This window comes from Spermophilus citellus (assembly GCF_964194105.1).
Source record: "Spermophilus citellus genome assembly, chromosome: 5".
NCBI classification, from domain to species: domain Eukaryota; kingdom Metazoa; phylum Chordata; class Mammalia; order Rodentia; family Sciuridae; genus Spermophilus; species Spermophilus citellus.
This window is the reverse complement of record NC_138186.1, coordinates 52,767,630-52,786,170: the sequence shown is the minus strand read 5'-3', so window position 1 is coordinate 52,786,170 and position 18,541 is coordinate 52,767,630. Positions and strand designations below refer to the sequence as shown.

The 18,541-nt window shown below is 41.3% G+C and overlaps 2 protein-coding genes across 11 annotated transcripts in view; one reads left to right on the top strand and one right to left on the bottom strand.

The window, feature by feature from the left end:
* STK38 (serine/threonine kinase 38) overlaps positions 1–1,799 on the top strand; it is a 48,501-nt gene extending 46,702 nt beyond the window's left edge. For both annotated transcript variants that reach the window (XM_081296512.1, XM_081296511.1), the window contains exon 14: positions 300–1,799. In XM_081296512.1, coding sequence (XP_081152638.1) covers positions 300–430 — 131 coding nt within the window. In that variant the 3' untranslated portion in view covers positions 431–1,799. The remainder of the gene's footprint in view (positions 1–299) is intronic.
* A 4,217-nt stretch (positions 1,800–6,016) lies between these two features.
* Positions 6,017–18,541, bottom strand: part of KCTD20 (potassium channel tetramerization domain containing 20) — a 40,948-nt gene continuing 28,423 nt past the window's right edge. For all 9 annotated transcript variants that reach the window (XM_081295337.1, XM_081295335.1, XM_081295339.1 and 6 more), the window contains 2 exons: positions 11,194–11,304; positions 6,017–9,736 (listed from right to left, as the gene is read on the bottom strand). In XM_081295337.1, the coding sequence (XP_081151463.1) occupies positions 9,444–9,736; positions 11,194–11,304 (404 nt within the window). In that variant the 3' untranslated portion in view covers positions 6,017–9,443. The remainder of the gene's footprint in view (positions 9,737–11,193; positions 11,305–18,541) is intronic.

Sequence of the window (18,541 nt, the reverse complement as noted above, 5' to 3'; positions counted from 1 at the left end):
GACCTTGTTAAAAGGAAATGAATACAAAATTCCCATGTCTAGACTGTTCAAGTCGGCGGGCAAGTCATAAACCATTCTTTTGTTATTAAAGATTAGGTAGATTTGAAAATAAATCTTCAAAAATATTTCTGCAGAAATATGGGATTCAAAGAACATATAAGCAAATGTAGAACATTTGCAGAGTGAAAAACAACATTTTCCAAGTAGAAATTGCAGTGTGTTCAGGATGACACACCTTCAGTACTGAATAGTCCGTTGGGGTAAGACTGATTCAACTCTCACCTCTGTTTCTTTCCCAGTGGCCACGAGTAATCACCCTGAGACTGACTACAAGAACAAAGACTGGGTCTTCATCAATTACACCTACAAGCGCTTTGAAGGCCTGACTGCAAGGGGGGCGATACCTTCCTATATGAAAGCAGCAAAATAGGACCCTAGTCATGGAATCCTGAGTGGAGCAGGGTTCTTTGTACAACATCAGAGTTTTCTTCTTACACTTTTCTGAAAGAGCTTCCAAAGAGTTTATGGAAGCCTACAATATGTCATAGTCAAATTTCCTGAAATGTGATAGTAAGTGGATTTTCTTCCATAATGCATCTGAAATCTGAAAGAACAGTGACAGCCATTTCTACTACATTGGCCATAAACAGTTGTCTTGCTTCTTGAGAAGCATCATGAGCCAATTTGATAGGTGTTTTAAAAAGAATTTTGTATTTTCCCGAATTCATCAGAATGAAGGGGAAAAACAGCCATCATCCAACATTATTGAGATTCTTATGGACACTCCCTAAATATCAGCCAATTGCTGTGATATGGTGACACACCATCTGCCAAGCCCACCAAGTATTTCTTTTTCTTTACAGTAAAAGTTCTATAGTACCAAGAAAATAAAGCAATAATGACAGTCTCAGTGGCCAACATTTTGGCTGAGGGAAATGACCCACCATCCCACTGGACAGCGATGGTAGTTTCTCCCCATACTTCAGCCTCGGACAAGTGGCTTTTCATAGCCTCCATTCATGGTGCACTTTATGGTACTAGGATAAAGACCCTCAGACCACTGATTTATCTCCCTTTTCCCACCCATCTAAAAGATTCATGCTGCTCTTCTGAGTGTTGATGGGAGAACAACAGCTTGATCCGTTGTTGCTCATAGAAGGCCCCAAAAGCCATTGGGCATTGCCAAGGAGTTCTGGATCAAGTGGAAACCCTCACATTGTCTTCAGACTGTATCAGAAAATCCCTAAGACGGATGTTGCTATGAACCAGCAATACCTGTAAATGCTGCCAGCAGGGACTCAGTGTATTCTGGAATCACAGCAAGGAGGGCGCTTAGCTCTTGGCTAAGATTCTGCTCCTGTGAAGTCTGCAGAACCTCCTGGAAGTGCTGAAGATACCAGCTCAATACAAGTGCACAGCTGGCTGACAAGTCCTTGTAAGGTTCATTCCTCTATCCCTGGTGCAATCGTTTTGTCTTCTCTCTTGGTCTTTTCCTCTCCTAACTTTAAGTAGCCATTTTGCCTTGGAATCATGATTACAAATTTTTCCTTTGCAGATGCCTTTCTGGGGGATACTCCCCCCACACCCTAAAGGGTCACCTGCAGCTCAGGCTGACTGGGCCTCTGCTGTGGCATTCTCTCACAAGAGACCCTCTGAATTTTAGCACCAAGTGCCTTCTCTGTCACAGCACTGCCACCTTCAGAGGACTTTTGCTGCGTCAGAAAAATGTGGAGGTTCCATATTAATGCATTACTCATTTCTGGTTTTAAGTTTTGATAACTATTAAAGCATCATTTGCACCTGTGTGGTAACTTTGCCTGTTGTGGAGCATCATGGCTAAGCTGCAGCTGGAAACTGCTTTCTTCAGTCTCGAGGTTGAGAAGGTCAGCTTTGAAAGGGAAGTGCCCAGCTTAGACATTCAGAAGAGAAGAGTAGAGGATCAGAGTTACAGTTGTAAGTGAAACCGCCTGGGTTTTAACATCTTAGATGAAGAAAAAAAGAATGCTAGAAGTCTTTACTCCGGATGGAGGGAGTGTGTTCACCCTTAATCTTTCATTCATAGCCTGTTTGTGAAAGAAAGAAAATGAGATTCTTTTGTGTAACATTGTAGTTCTTTGTATTACCAAATAGTTGGGGTCCTGACCCACAGTGTGTTTTGCAAGAGTGTTTGGGAAGTAGGGTAAGGAGAAGTAACAGGAGTACCAGTAGCATATGTGTGTTGGGGAGTGGCAGGGGGTGATTTGTTTTAGGGGGAAATACCCACGTTTTAATATTTAAACTTCTGAATAAACTGTGTGAAAACAGTAGTGGAAATCTGTGATGTGTTTTAAAGCAAAAGTGGTTTATAATTCAGAACAGTACTGGTGGCTTCTTTTAAGCCCTTAGTTGTTGAACGTCACAACAGTACGCTGTGGTCCTCTATGCAAAGTGCGGTCCTGTCTCAGGGAAGCTAGGGTCAGATTTGGTTTCCAGGGAGCCAGCCTTCTGAATTGGTGTCCCTCTAAAGACTTCTGTCAGCCCCTACACATATTCTTTCCACCTCATTCAAGGTTACCGGGAGTGGGCCCTCCCCTTGCAACAAGGTCACACACACCTGCTGGCAAAAGTGCTGCACCTGTGCAAAAGTGGGGCCTTGGGGCTGGGGATACATCTCAGCTGATCGAGTGCTCTCCTCCCATGCACAAGGGCCTGGGTTCAACCCCCAGCGCCACAAAAACAAAACAAGTGAGCCCTTTGCACAGCTGTTTACAACCCAACCCTTTGTTTTCCCTCACAAGATTACAGGATGGGACTTAGCCTTCCATTTCCATTAGAGCAGGGTCAGCCGCTGAGAGGCTGTGTGCTGTAGCAGTGCTGTTCTGTTTCACTCCTTAGACCCTTTCTGGGGAAAGGAACCTCAGAAATAGGTAAGAAGGGGCAAAGACTTAGTAGCCAGAATTAGTAGTTTTTCCAAGGCTTTTGGGTCCCAAGAAACACCTTAGGAAATGCTGATTCAGTTGATCTTGTTCACAGTTAATTCTCTTTCATTGGGGGAAGTTGGAAAATAAAATTGTTACACTAGTAAAGCTTTAGTGCATACTAAAATGAAACAATATTGATGGTCCTGAGTCTGTCTTTGATTCAGGAATGCATAAGAAGTTTTAATACCTGTTTCTTTTTAGAATTACTTTCAAAAATAAAATTCAGATGAATTCACTCAGGATTAATCAGCACATTGCTGATTTCAAAACTCATAACAGGAGACCCCTGCCATTGATTGCTTGGAAGGCACATTTCCTGGATCACTTCATTCTTTTTCTCTCTGGGACCTAGGTGTGTAACCCAAATGGTATTTTATCTATCTATTTATTTATTTGTTGGTTGATTGTAGTTGGACACACCTTTATTTTTTTGTGGTGCTGAGGCTTGAACCCAGTGCCTCACATATGCTAGGTGAGTGCTCTACCACTGAGCCACAACCCCAGCCCCTCAAATGGTACTTTTAATTGAACTCAAAGGATTCAGAGTGGTACTTTTCATATCCTACTTAGCATACATTTCCCTAGAATGATCTATCAAAACCACTGACTTGAAAAACAGGCTTCTTAGTGGGCAAGGTGGGGCACACCTGTAATCCCAGTGACTTGAGAAGCTGAAGCAGGAGGATCGTGTTTGACAACAACCTAACAAGACCCCTGACAACTTAGCAAGACTCTGTCTCAAAAACAAACAAACAAACAAACCCAGACTCCTTGATACTTTTTTAAATTTCTATTTTTCTATTTCCGGAGAGAAACATCTTGCTCAAACAATGTTTAAGGTCCATGATGTACCGGGCGCTCTGGGGACACAATAGGGAGCTCATCATGTTTTTGAACTGCAGATCTGTGGGAGGCGAGGATTCCCACACTAAGGGGCTTTACCAGCTGTAGCATCAACAGTGAAGTTATTAAATTGGTGTCGAGGTGACAGTGCCGATAAGCCAATTCGGTTGAGTGGCATAGGGAAGCTTCCCAGAGATGTTTTATTCTAAGTAGTCATGATTTGACGGGAAAGAAGTGCAGTCCAAGATTCTGGGGCCTGGCAGTGTGGCCCCTTGTGGTTGAGGCACTTTTGTTCACTTCCTCATTTCCCTCTCCCACTCAGCTCACTTCAAGCAACTCTTTTTTTTTTTTTTTTAGAGAGAGAGTGAGAGGAGAGAGAGTGAGAGAATTTTTAATATTTATTTTTTAGTTCTCGGCGGACACAACATCTTTGTTGGTATGTGGTGCTGAGGATCGAACCCGGGCCGCACGCATGCCAGGCGAGCGCGCTACCACTTGAGCCACATCCCCAGCCCCTCAGCTCACTTCAGTCGGATTTCTTTTCTCCTGAGACAGGGCCTTGCTAAGTTGCCTAGGATGGTCTCAAACTTGCTATCTACCTGCCTCAGTTTCACAGGTTGCTGGGATTATAGGCATGTGTTACCATGCCAGCTCACAGTCTGGTTTCTGTCCCATGTGTGAAATGTTAGTCATCCCTAGCATTAGGGTTTAGAATTCCCCTGGTCCTTGGTGTTCACTTACAATGCCCCCCCCCCCCCCGCCGTGTTCTCCTCTGTCCTGCTGCACTTGCACTGTTGAATTTTTTTTTAAGTTTTCCTCCCCACCTTTCCTTCTCTAGTCCCTTTCCCCACCACTTAAATGCTGTGTGCTCTCTCCTTGCTGTGGCTTTAGCTACCACTTTTTAATTGAGGTCTTATCTTCTAACCCAACCTACCTAGGTCCCTTCTCAGAACTCTGCCAGAAACAGCCCCTACAAGGCGTCATGTAGGCTCAGACACAAGAGCTCCTCTTGCTCCCATATACACTTCTAGTTTCGTCTACCCAGATGTCCAAGCAAGAAAGTTTGGAGCCTCCAAATAAGGCTGTCTTCAGTAAGCGCCTGAGTTCAGGGCATGGCCATCCATTCTGCCAGTGCCTCTCCTTGTTCCTTACGTGGTTCATCACAGGCCTCCTTGTGTCTGGTCCTCCCCTCTCTAATGTATTCTCCCTGCTGCCAAAGAAATTCTAGATTCCAAGTCTGGTTCATCATTCTGCCTAAAAACCCTTTAGGGTTCCTATTAATGGAGTCCAACTTTGAGCTAGTCTCTCCTTACTCTGCCCACATCTCTGTACCATTCCATCCTTTTCCCTGATGACAAGCTATTATTTTACCTCCAAGCATGTATCTGAGCTAGCCTAGAATACTTCCTTCCCTCATGCAGTTCTCCACAATTTGGTTCACAAGTGACTTCCGGAAGTCTTTTTTGTATTCCTCTAAGTAAAAACTGACACCTCCATTCTTTTGGACTTCCTAAGTGACCTGAACTATTTGCAGGTCTGCTCCACATGACAATAAAAGCCCCTTGAAGGGGCTTGTGAAACTGTGTCCAGTCGGTGTATGGCTGCGGTCAGGCACAAAACACACTCAACTGGCTGTCTTCAAGGTGCATTCTTTTGTTATGTGACTCTGGGGGTTGAACCCAGGGACACTCTACCACTGAGCTACACCCCCAACGCTTTTTAAAAAATTTTTATTTTGGGATATGCTCAGGCTGACCTTGTCCTTGCAACCCTCCTGCCTCAGCCTCCTGAGGAGCTGGCATTACAAGTGTGAACCACTGAGCCCAGGAGGGCATGTTCTTAAACTCCTGGGCCATCTGGTAAAATAGTAGCCTGCTGCGGGGTGCACAGCTTGCTTTTCAACCTTTAGGTTATTAACGCCAATAAGCTCCAGGCCAAGTAGGGCTGAGTGAGCACTTTTGACTAGAGTGGGGCCAAATCACAGAAAGAAAAAGAGGGTCAGGATTTGAGTGCCCGGAGGTCTTGAGTGCAAATTAACCAGCAAAGAGAGGCAGATCGAGAGGGCTCACGGAGGTCCAGGGGAGGCCCAGGTCAGAGGAAAGCAGGCTCTGCTCACTCATCCCAGTGCCATCCTTTCCTATCCTGCTGGTGTCTTGCTTTGTGATTTTATTTTTTCCAAAAAAAAAAAAAAAAAAAAAAAAAAAAAACAGGCACACAAATGATAATATTTTATTATAGAAAAAGCATCCCAAATATAGGATTTCGTAAACACTGGTAGGTGAACAAGTGCAACTTGAGAAGTAAATACAAAGTAAAGAGGCAAAACCTACAAGCATTTTGCCATTAGGAGAAAGTGATTCTCCCCAGAGGTGATCCCTTCCAGAAGACAAACGTGGCTCCATCTCCCATGAAAGCATCAGATTTGCTTCGAGCTCACTCTGCCCATTTTAAGTTTCAAAGTGATGGCAACAAGTGGCATTGAATGCGTTACTTACAAATACTTGATTTTCAAGGACTCCACATCACACTTTATGACAGTTTGCGAGTTAAAGTCGGTGCTCTGAATATTTGTTTTGATGACAGACACTTTGTTACACTATTTGAAAATAGATCTCTCTCCCCCTGGGCCTACTCCACAGTATTTTCATAGACCTGAATTCATTAGATATCATGCTGTCCTCTTGAGATTTAATTTTAAATAATTCTAGCCACTGGATACTGCGCAATAAATCCAGCTACTTGTCTTCCTTACCCTTTTTGCTATCACTCCTTCAACACTTTTCTTCTACTTTGGAGAAACCACGAACTCCTCTAACACATTTTAATATCAGCTCTTGGCTCCCTCTCCAGCTCCTCAGTGGCTCTGCTTTCTCACCAGCTACACAAGGTATGATGCAGACACCAACCCAGGAGTCTAAACTCAGACCCAGGTTCACCTTGGCTCGCTGAGATGCTCTGAAACTGGGTCAAACCATTTTGCTTATGAAAATCTTTCTGTATAAACAGCCTGGCTTACTTATTTAGGCACTTAGAAAAGACACCAAACCCAACTTCCACCTTTTCTATTAGGGAGAAACACCTCTTGCCTGATGGCCAGTAACTGACTCAAGGGGATGATGGCAACCCAGCCTTTGTTCCCAAGAGGACTGAGAAGTCCTGCCGTTGCGGAATGTCCCAACCCTGGGACAGGCACAGCTAAGGGGAGCCACCAAATGACAATGATGCTGCTGTCTAAGTTGGGGTTGGGAGAGATGCAGGAAAAAACCTCCCGCTTCACCAGCAGGGATCTGTGGTTCCAGTTTTTCCCTTAGTGACCACCACCTGGTGACACTAACAGATTAATCCTCACAGATTTCCACTTCCTCAAACCCCACTGGTTGGGGCCAAATGCACGTTAACCTACAATTCTGGGAGTGGAACGATTTGCCTCTCAAAAGCTTGAGGGAATGAACAACACAGAACAAAGTACCAAGTACATGTTGTACTCTGATCACCTTTTTCACCTAAGCATGAACTAATTAGGTGTTAGCTGGGGCGTGTTTACACTCAGATAACAATGCATGAGCTGTAACAGGAGAAGTTACATCACAAATACACAAATGTCAGAAAATTCATATCTGCTTTGTAATGGCATGTAAGTCTGCTGGGAAGCACCCTTCAACACTTCCCTGAGCTGCTCAGCTGCTAGTGGATGTGAATGTGGTGCCAGTAAGGTGACTTCAAATATGAGCCAATTAGTTTCACAGAAACACTAATTTCTGGCTACAAAGAACCCTAACCCTTCCCTTATCCCTGACCATTCGTCTTACAAAAATAGACACCAATGGTTATCAGAGCTCCAGGTGAGGGACAGCTCAGTTTAACCCCTCACTACTGCTTTTTCCAAGTGAGAAACAGCACTCATTCCCCCATGAAGCTGGTTGCCTCAGAACATTCTTGTTCTTCAATCCTGGAGACAGGGGAGCTCAACACCCGACTTGGTGTGTGGAGGACTGTGACTTGGGTAAATGGAATCGAGGAGCCTGCTCTATAGAGCCGCATGGAAATGGAATTTAAGAAAACGAGTCATGTTCTTACCTTAAACAACTTGAAGGTACCTGCCTGTGCAAATAAGTGATGGGAAAACGCCCAGGGCGGGAAATGGAAAGTCAACTTCTAACAGAAAATGGAAGATAATCCCCAAACACTTCCAGCTGGTGCTGGACTCTTGAATTCAGCCCTGCTTTTACTAGCCACAGAGGTGCCAGAGGCAGGTGGGGGCTGGGGAGAGCAATCTGCATTGTCAACCACCATGCACTGTTAATAGAGCTGAGAAATCCAACAAAGCTGCCAGGCCTGACTTGCCTTCCACTGGGAACATTAGTATCGTTTTCTTACCCAGTGTGTGAACAACTAATGGGCTATTTCAGAAACTGAACTTTACTGATCCACCAAAATTCCATGGTACAAGAACAAATTTGGAAAATCCTGCACGTGAGTTTTCCCACCCCGCTTTATCACAAATGCCTTCTCTCTGGAGCTCTTATAAATCTTTCTGTTATGATACTGAGCACTGCCGGGAGAAGAGGCACACGCCTATAATACCAGTGACCTGGGAGGCTGAGGCAGGAGGACTCCAAATTCATGGCCAGCTTCGGCAATTCAGAGAGACCTTGTCTCAAAGTAAAACTTAAAAAGAAAGGACTAGAGATACAGCTTAGTGGTGGAGGGCCTCTGGGTTCAGTCCCAGTATCTCTCACACACACAAGATACCGAGCACTTAAGAGAAATTTCTGGACTCATCTTGAAGGCCTTTAAGCCATAGCTCAGGTTCCCCTGGCACACCCACAGCAAAGGGCTGCCCTAGGGCACCAAGACCTGTGACTTCACATAGAATCCGCTCCAGGATAATCTGACTGGCCTGATTTGGAGAGGAGCTTCTACTTGTTTTTGAGTTTCATTCCAAATGAATTATCCATTTATCTAGGTTCATAAATGCTGAAGCTAAAAAGGTTTCTTATACCTTTGTCATTATTATTCTTTCTGCCAAAGAACCTGTCTTGTGTGGCTTTGGATTGTTCATTGCATTAGTAAGACACAAAAATTAACTTTAGCTCTTAAGAATTTCTTTTAGACATTCTGAGTGAGCCTAGCTTTCCTAGTTGCAATGCCCCAGGAATGGCATTTCATTAACCTCTAGTGAGCATCTCACTAGTGCCCATGTTTACAAGATAAGAGATTGTCTCATTTTAGGTTTGGTCCCTTTGCTGCTAAGCAATTTACCTAATATAAAACAAAACAAAAACCACAGAGCACAAAGGACGAGGACTTCTTTGCTTAATATGAGGCAACAGGTCTTGTCTTCCTTTCCTGCTTTTGCAGTTGTGCAGAAACTCAGTTAACAGCACCAGACCAAAATTTTTCAAGTTACCAGGGCTGCTGCAAAACTGGTAGCCTAATTACCAAAGCGTGCTTCTTCATTCCTTGCCAGAAGCACAGACTTACTGCAGAGGACATGTTAATTATGGGGGAAAGGAAATAATGGGGGAGAAGCATGTCTCCTACTCAGAATGAGATAGATGACAGGGAGGACAGGGAGGCCTAGCTGAGGGCATTCCAGGCAGAGAAGAGCTCTGGTGAGGGGTGGGCTCACAGCAGACCCTAATCTTGAAAGTCATTAGAAGCCATCTGAGAAAGTGGGGCATTTAGCCGGTCAAGTTCATCCACTTGGGGTGGGTGGTGCATTAATATCTCCTGGTCCTCCAAGACATCCTCCCCAGCAGCTACCAGATTAGTGAGAGATTTGCTTCGAACACACTGGAAATCCACATGACGACTCTTTCCTTCTTCCTTTTCCCAGGACATCTGTATAAACGGGCGCTGCACATAATTATAGATAACTTCAGACCGACCACCAGGTCTTCTCTTAATTTTTTCTTTACAGGTAGGGTACCCTGAAACAGAGAAAAAAGTCCTTCTCATTGATTCTGGCAAATTATGTGTAGCTTGTGTCCATATTTCCTCCTTCCTCCCAAATCCAGACAGCAAGAAAAACTACATGGGAGGTGACCAGTCCCTGTGCCTCATGCCCTTCTTGCTCTTTGGTTAGTAGGACTTGTCCCTAGAAAGGGACTAATTTAAGAGAAGTAACTAGAATTCTACCTCTTCTAATGAAAGGGGAAGAGAACCTCTTATTAATTCCAGGAGACTTTAATTGCTGGCAACAATACCACAGAAGAAAAACCCTGCTAGGGCCTGGGTACTTATGTCCTCTTGTTCTGTTGCTTAGAGTGCAGAATACATGAGGACCGGCAAAGGAGACGCAGACTGTTTAGCCTAATGGACAAACAGGAATGCTGCTTAAAATACCCAAAAGGCTTTCACATGGAAATGGAAAAAGTCCAAGCAACTTCAGAGGCCACAACTAGCAGGCAGGCAGGAAAGGGAGGCAGTCATCTCTTAAGATGCCTGGAAGAATGTTCTCATGCTTTGATGGGCTGCTCTGGGAAACAGGGTGTTCCTATCCTTTTCCTAGGGTCTCCCAAGAGACATGGAAAAGGCAATGGAAAAGAGTTTAATAGATAAATCTCAAAATTTCTTCCAATTTTAAATTCCAAAATCAGATACAACGAAGGCTTGATGGGTTCTGAGGGCAAAATTGAGGCGGGAAAAGCAGCCAAGCATGTAAGTCAAAGATCCATGACAGGGAGACCAGGATGGCTTCAGCATACTACAAGAAGCAGTGTCTGAGACCTTTCCAAGAGGGACAAGGATGGAGCCACTGCTCCAGATCATTTAAAGTAGTTCTGTCAATATATCCAGACATTCCTCAGAAGTATGGCATAGTCATAAATTCTGAATGCCCAAACTGTATTTTTCAGAAGGACCCTTCCAGTTCCCACAAACATCTTCACCAAGACTACTAATGAGCAGGGCGCGGTGGCACACACCTGTAATCCCAGCAGCTCAAGAGGCTGAGGCAGGAGGATTGAGAGTTCAAAGCCAGCCTCAGCAAAAGCGAGGCACTAAGCAACTCAGTGAGACCCTGTCTCTAAATAAAATGCAAAATAGGGCTGGGATATGGCTTAGTGGTCAAGTGCCCCCCAAGTTCAATCCCTGGTACCCCACCCCCGCAAAAAAATACTGCTGAACAATCTTCTCCGTGGGGAGCCCACAGTCCTGCTGTAGTCCCCACCAGCGTCCTTTGCCCCTACTGATCTTTAGACCTATTCCTGTAGCTGTTTTAAAGCATCTTCAATGGAGAAAAAGTGGAAAGGAAACATAAGAACAAACAAAACCCCAAACACGAGACCTTCATACTGAAGTACAAATACCGCTTTCATGTGTGCCTCCCCCAGATCCAATCTACTCCCTAAGTAACAACCCGAATGCTAACTGGGATTTTTCTTACCTTCAATCCCAATGCGAATGTTTTTCAGGCCCCGTTCCTTCAACACTGTCTTAGCAACATCTCGATTCTCAATATATTTGAAGAATCTGTAGAGCTTGGAGCTATAAAGAACTGAAACAAAACAACAAAACCCCTGGGGTTAGTCATGGAAATGAAGCCCTCTATAAGAGGAAGTAGATGAGGTAACAAACTATGAACTGTGTACTTGACCACTGATACCAAAAGAAACCAGATAGGTCAAAGGTTAAACAACACATGAATCATAAGAGAAACTTTTTTATATTCTCAGGGTAGGGAAGGTCTTTCTGAGTGACTCCTAGAAGCCATAAAAGGAAACAATACAGCATGTCGGCATAACCAAAATCACCATTAACAAAGCTCAAATGATAACCAAATGGGGAAAATATTTGTAATTCATATCACAACCAACTTCCTTAATACACAGCTGCCATATATAGAGTATTCACAAACCACTAAGTGAAAGAATAAATCCAATCATGTAACAAGTGAAGGACTGGAAGTTGTTAAACAGAAAAGGAAATTAGAATTGACTTAAAAATTTAAAAGCCTCACTCATGAAATAAGAAATGCAAATTAAAACTCATGCTGATTACGAGATGCCTTTTTAAAAAAAAACCTATTAAGAAAGTGGCAAAGATAAAAGTTTTAAAAGTAGTATTTTGGTGAGGGTGTGGGAAACCAATCTATCATATGTTTTGTAAGTGTAAATTGGCAACCCCTATTTTATGAGGGATAATTTGGCAATATCAGGATTATAAAAGCACAAGCTTTTGAATTTCCATTTCTGGAAATATTCTATGGTGAAATGAATATATGAAAAGACTACTTAGAAGGATAATCACTGCACATAATTCATCATTTATAGCCTAGTCAATCACGGTACATTCATGTAATGGCATATTATGCAACCATAAAGAATGTGAAGCTTTTTATGTTAGACATGGTAGAAAACAGTGTGTAAGAAAGGGGGGTAAGAGACCGAGGGAATCAGAGGTGGCGCGGGACCGCTGGCGCAGAACTACCGCTCCCACCAGTGCTGACAGCTGAGGTCTCTTGCACCAGCTACCGGGGGCGTGGCTACCAGAGGGCAAGTAAAATTCGCTGAGGATTCTCAGCCCCAAGCTCTACAAACTTAGGGTCTGAGGGAATGGCAAACTGGAAGAGTGTGCCCAGTCGTTCATGAAAACAGGGCTCCCGGGAGCAGCAGACCTGGCGTGTAGCCAGTATTGTGGTGAGCGGCACCCGTGAGAGGGGCCTGGCTAGAGGAAAAGTGGGAAGTGACTAGACACAAGAGGAGGCCCTAGGCACTCAGGATTGGAGACTCGCCCAGTCTGGGAGGAGCTGCTGCGCAGTGATTGGTTCCCGCGTATTGACAGGAGAAACTTGCTGGTGGGCACAGCGCCACCTACTGGAAGAGAAGTTAATCAAACTCTAAGACTGCATTTATTAGTTTTTTTCTTTTCTCTTTTTTTTTTTTTTGATTTGGGTTTTTCTTTCATTTTCATTTTTCTTTCTTGTTGTTTTTTTTAATTTTTTTTACAATTTTTTAAATTTTTTTCTTCTAATTTTAATTTTTATTTTTATTATTATTTTTCTTTTTTTTCTTTTTTTATTTCCTATTTTTTTTCTTCTTTTGTCTTTTCATTTCTTTTCAATTATCTTATCCCCCCTTCCTTGAATTCTACCTGCTTACTCTCATTCTCTTTAGTGACTTCTTCCCTTCCCTTCTAATACCTTTCCTCCCAAGCATCTAATAAATTTATAGGAGTAAACAGTAACTCATCAGTCAAACAGAACAAGAAGTAACATGAGCAGCTTCAAAAAACAAGGAAGAAAAGGAGTACAAACAATGCAGGACAGCCTAAATATTCAGGAGGACCTAGAGTCATCAGAAAAATGGTCATATAAAGAACTCAAGGAACACCTTAGACAGATGGAATGGAACCTTAAAGAGGATACAAGACAGCAAATTCAAGCAGCGAAAGAACACATTGAGAATGAATTACATAAACAGATAAAAGAAGAAGTTAAGCATCTTTATCAGGAGATAGAGATTATAAAAAATAATCAAACAATAATTCTAGAAATGAAAGAAACGAAAAACCAAATTAAAAACAATTGAGAGTATCACTAACAGAGTGGAGCAAGTAGAAGCCAGAACGTCAGATAATGAAGACAAAATATATCATCTTGAAAAGAGTCTAGCCAACTCAGAAAAGCTGGTAAAAAATCACGAGAAAAACATCCAAGAGTTATGGGATAACATAAAAAAACCAAACTTACGAGTCATCGGGATAGAAGAAGGTACAGAGATTCAAACCAAGGGAATGAGTAACCCGCTGAATTAAATAATTACAGAAAACTTTCCAGAAATAAAAAAGAAAACAGATATACAAATTGAAGATGCATACAGGACACCGAGCACACAAAATCACAGTAGACCAACGCCAAGACACATTGTTATGAAGATATCCAATATACAGAACAAAGAGAAAATATTAAAAGCTACAAGAGAAAGGAGACAGATTACATTCAGGGGTAAACCAATAAGGTTAACAACGGATTTTTTCATCACAGACACTGAAAGCAAGAAGGTCATGGAACAATGTATTTCAAACACTGAAAGACAATGGATGCCAACCAAGAATTCTGTATCCAGCAAAATTAAGCTTCAGGTATGACAACGAAATAAAAATCTTTCATGATAAACAAAAGTTAAAAGAATTTGCAGCCAGAAAACCAGCATTGCAAAGCATTTTGAGCAAAACACTACACGAGGAAGAAATGAAAAACAATAACCAAAACCATCAGTAGGAAGTGCCTTGGTAAAGACAGAGGGCGAGGGGAAAGATAATCATGGAGAAACAAACTAAATTTTTTTAAAAAAGGATAAATAATCAAACATGGATGGAAGTACAAACCATATATCAATAGTAACTCTGAATGTTAATGGCTTAAACTCTCCAATAAAGCGACATAGGCTGGTATCATGGATTAAAAAAACAAATCCAACAATATGCTGCCTCCAGGAGACACATCTGATTGGAAAAGACATACACAGGCTGAAGGTGAAAGGATGGGAAAAAATATACCATGCACACGGTCCTCGTAAGCAAGCAGGGGTGGCCATCCTCATATCGAATAAAATTGACTTCAAGACTAAGATAATCAAAAGGGATAAAGAAGGACATTATATACTGTTAAAAGGAATCATTCACCAACAAGATGTAACAATTATCAATATTTATGCACCAAATAATGGTGCTGCGACATTCATAAAACAAACTCTCCTCAAGTTCAAGAATCAAATAGACCACAACACAATAATTATGGGTGACTTCAACACACCTCTCTCACCATTGGACAGATCCTCCAAACAAAAGTTGAATAAAGAAACTATAGAACTCAATATCACAATCAATAACCTAGACTTAACTGACATATATAGAATATATCAACCATCATCAAATGGATATACTTTTTTCTCAGCAGCACATGGATCCTTCTCAAAAATAGACCATATATTATGCCATAGGGCAACCCTCAGTAAATATAAAGGGGTGGAGATAATACCTTGCATTTTATCTGATCATAATGGAATGAAACTGGAAATCAATGATAAAAGAAGGAAGGAAAAATCCTACATCACATGGAAAATGAACAATATGTTACTGAATGATCAATGGGTTACAGAAGACATAAAGGAGGAAATCAAAAAATTCTTAGAGATAAATGAAAATACAGACACAACATATCGGAATCTATGGGACACAATGAAAGCAGTTTTAAGAGGAAAATTCATCGCCTGGTGGTCATTCCTCAAAAAAAGAAAAAAACCAACAAATAAATGAGCTCACACTTCATCTCAAAGCCCTAGAAAAGGAAGAGCAAAACAACAGCAAATGTAGCAGAAGGCAAGAAATAATTAAAATCAGAGCGGAAATCAATGAAATTGAAACAAAAGAAACTATTGAAAAAATTAACAAAACTAAAAGTTGGTTCTTCGAAAAAATAAATAAGATCGACAGACCTTTAGCCATGCTAACGAAGAGAAGAAGAGAGAGAACTCAAATTACTAACATACGGGATGAAAAAGGCAATATCACAACAGATGCTACAGAAATACAGAAGACAATTAGAAATTATTTTGAAAACCTATATTCCAATAAAATAGAAGATAGTGAAGACATCGATAAATTTCTTAAGTCATATGATTTGCCCAGACTGAGTCAGGAGGATACACACAATTTGAACAAACCAATATCAATGGATGAAATTGAAGAAGCCATCAAAAGACTACCAACCAAGAAAAGCCCAGGACCGGATGGGTATACGGCAGAGTTTTACAAAACCTTTAAAGAAGAATTAATATCAATACTTTTCAAGTTATTTCAGGAAATAGAAAAAGAGGGAGCTCTTCCAAATTCATTCTATGAGGCCAACATCACCCTGATTCCGAAACCAGACAAAGACACCTCAAAGAAAGAAAACTACAGACCAATATCTCTAATGAACCTAGATGCAAAAATCCTCAATAAAATTCTGGCGAATCGAATACAAAAACACATCAAAAAAAATTGTGCACCATGATCAAGTAGGATTTATCCCTGGGATGCAAGGATGGTTCAATATACAGAAATCAATAAATGTTATTCACCACATCAATAGACTTAAAGATAAGAACCATATGATCATCTCGATAGATGCAGAGAAAGCATTCGACAAAGTACAGCATCCCTTTATATTCAAAACATTAGAAAAACTAGGGATAACAGGATCTTACCTTGACATTGTAAAAGCTATCTATGCTAAGCCTCAGGCTAGCATCATTCTGAATGGACAAAAGTTAAAGGCATTCCCTCTAAAATCTGGAACAAGACAGGGATGCCCTCTATCACCACTTCTATTCAATATAGTTCTCGAAACACTGGCCAGAGCAATTAGACAGACGAAAGAAATTAAAGGCATAAAAATAGGAAAAGAAGAACTTAAATTATCACTATTTGCAGATGACATGATTCTATACCTAGAAGACCCAAAAGGGTCTACAAAGAAACTACTAGAACTAATAAATGAATTCAGCAAAGTGGCAGGATATAAAATCAACACGCATAAATCAAAGGCATTTCTGTATATCAGCGACAAAACTTCTGAAACGGAAATGAGGAAAAACACTCCATTCACAATATCCTCCAAAAAAATAAAATACTTGGGAATCAACCTAACAAAAGAGGTGAAAGATTTATACAATGAAAACTACAGAACCCTAAAGAGAGAAGTAGAAGAAGATCTTAGAAGATGGAAAAATATACCCTGTTCATGGATAGGCAGAACTAACATCATCAAAATGGCGATATTACCAAAAGTTCTCTATAGGTTCAATGCAATGCCAATCAAAATCCCAACGGCATTTCTTGTAGAAATAGATAAAGCAATCATGAAATTCATATGGAAAAATAAAAGACCCAGAATAGCAAAAGCAATTCTAAACAGGAAGTGTGAATCAGGCGGTATAGCGATACCAGATTTCAAACTATATTACAGAGCAATAGTGACAAAAACAGCATGGTACTGGTACCAAAACAGGCGGGTGGACCAATGGTATAGAATAGAGGACACAGAGACTAATCCACAAAGTTACAACTATCTTATATTTGATAAAGGGGCTAAAAGCATGCAATGGAGGAAGGACAGCATCTTCAACAAATGGTGCTGGGAAAACTGGAAATCCATATGCAACAAAATAAAACTGAATCCCTTTCTCTCGCCATGCACAAAAGTTAACTCAAAATGGATCAAGGAGCTTGATATCAAATCAGAGACTCTGCGTCTGACAGAAGAAAAAGTTGGCTCCGATCTACATATTGTGGGGTGGGGCTCCAAATTCCTCAATAGGACACCCATAGCACAAGAGTTAATAACAAGAATCAACAAATGGGACTTACTTAAACTAAAAAGTTTTTTCTCAGCAAGAGAAACAATAAGAGAGGTAAATAGGGAGCCTACATCCTGGGAACAAATTTTTACTCCTCACACTTCAGATAGAGCCCTAATATCCAGAGTATACAAAGAACTCAAAAAATTAGACAATAAGATAACAAATAACCCAACCAACAAATGGGCCAAGGACCTGAACAGACACTTCTCAGAGGAGAATATACAATCAATCAACAAGTACATGAAAAAATGCTCACCATCTCTAGCAGTCAGAGAAATGCAAATCAAAACCACCCTAAGATACCATCTCACTCCAGTAAGATTGGCAGCTACTATGAAGTCAAACAACAACAAGTGCTGGCGAGGATGTGGAGAAAAGGGTACACTTGTACATTGCTGGTGGGACTGCAAATTGGTGCAGCCAATTTGGAAAGCAGTTTGGAGATTCCTGGGAAAGCTGGGAATGGAACCACCATTTGACCCTGCTATTGCCCTTCTCGGACTATTCCCTGAAGACCTTAAAAGAGCATGCTACAGGGATACTGCCACATCGATGTTCATAGCAGCACAATTCACAATAGCTAGACTGTGGAACCAACCCAGATGCCCTTCAATAGATGAATGGATAAAAAAAATGTGGCATCTATACACAATGGAGTACTATGCAGCAATAAAAAATGACAAAATCATAGAATTTGCAGGGAAATGGATGGCACTAGAGCAGATTATGCTTAGTGAAGCTAGCCAATCCCTAAAAAACAAATACCAAATGTCTTCTTTGATATAATCAGAGCAACTATGAACAGAGCAGGGAGGAAGAGCAGGAAGAAAAGATTAACATTAAACAGAGACATGAGATGGGAGGGAAAGGGAGAGAAAAGGGAAATTGCATGGAAATGAAGGGAGACCCTCATTGCTATACAAAATTACATATAAGAGGTTGTGAGGGGAATGGGAAAATAAACAAGGAGAGAAATGAATTACAGTAGATGGGGTAGAGAGAGATGATGGGAGGGGAGGGGAGGGGGGATAGTAGGGGATAGGAAAGGTAGCAGAATACAACAATTACTAATAGGGCATTATGTAAAATTGTGGATGTGTAACTGACGTGATTCTGCAATCTGCATTTGGGGTAAAATTGGGGGTTCATAACCCACTTCAATCTAATGTATGAAATATGATATGTCAAGAGCTTTGTAATGTTGTGAACAACCAATAAAAAAAATTTTAAAAAAAATTTAAAAAAAAAGAAAGGGGGGTAAGAAATAAAGGAGGAAAACAAGTATATAATTGTTTATGTGTACTAAATATACTTGGACAGATATAAAAGAAATAAGAAGAAAACTAGGTAGATGAGGCAGAATGGAATAAGACTTTTAAAGGTAGATCT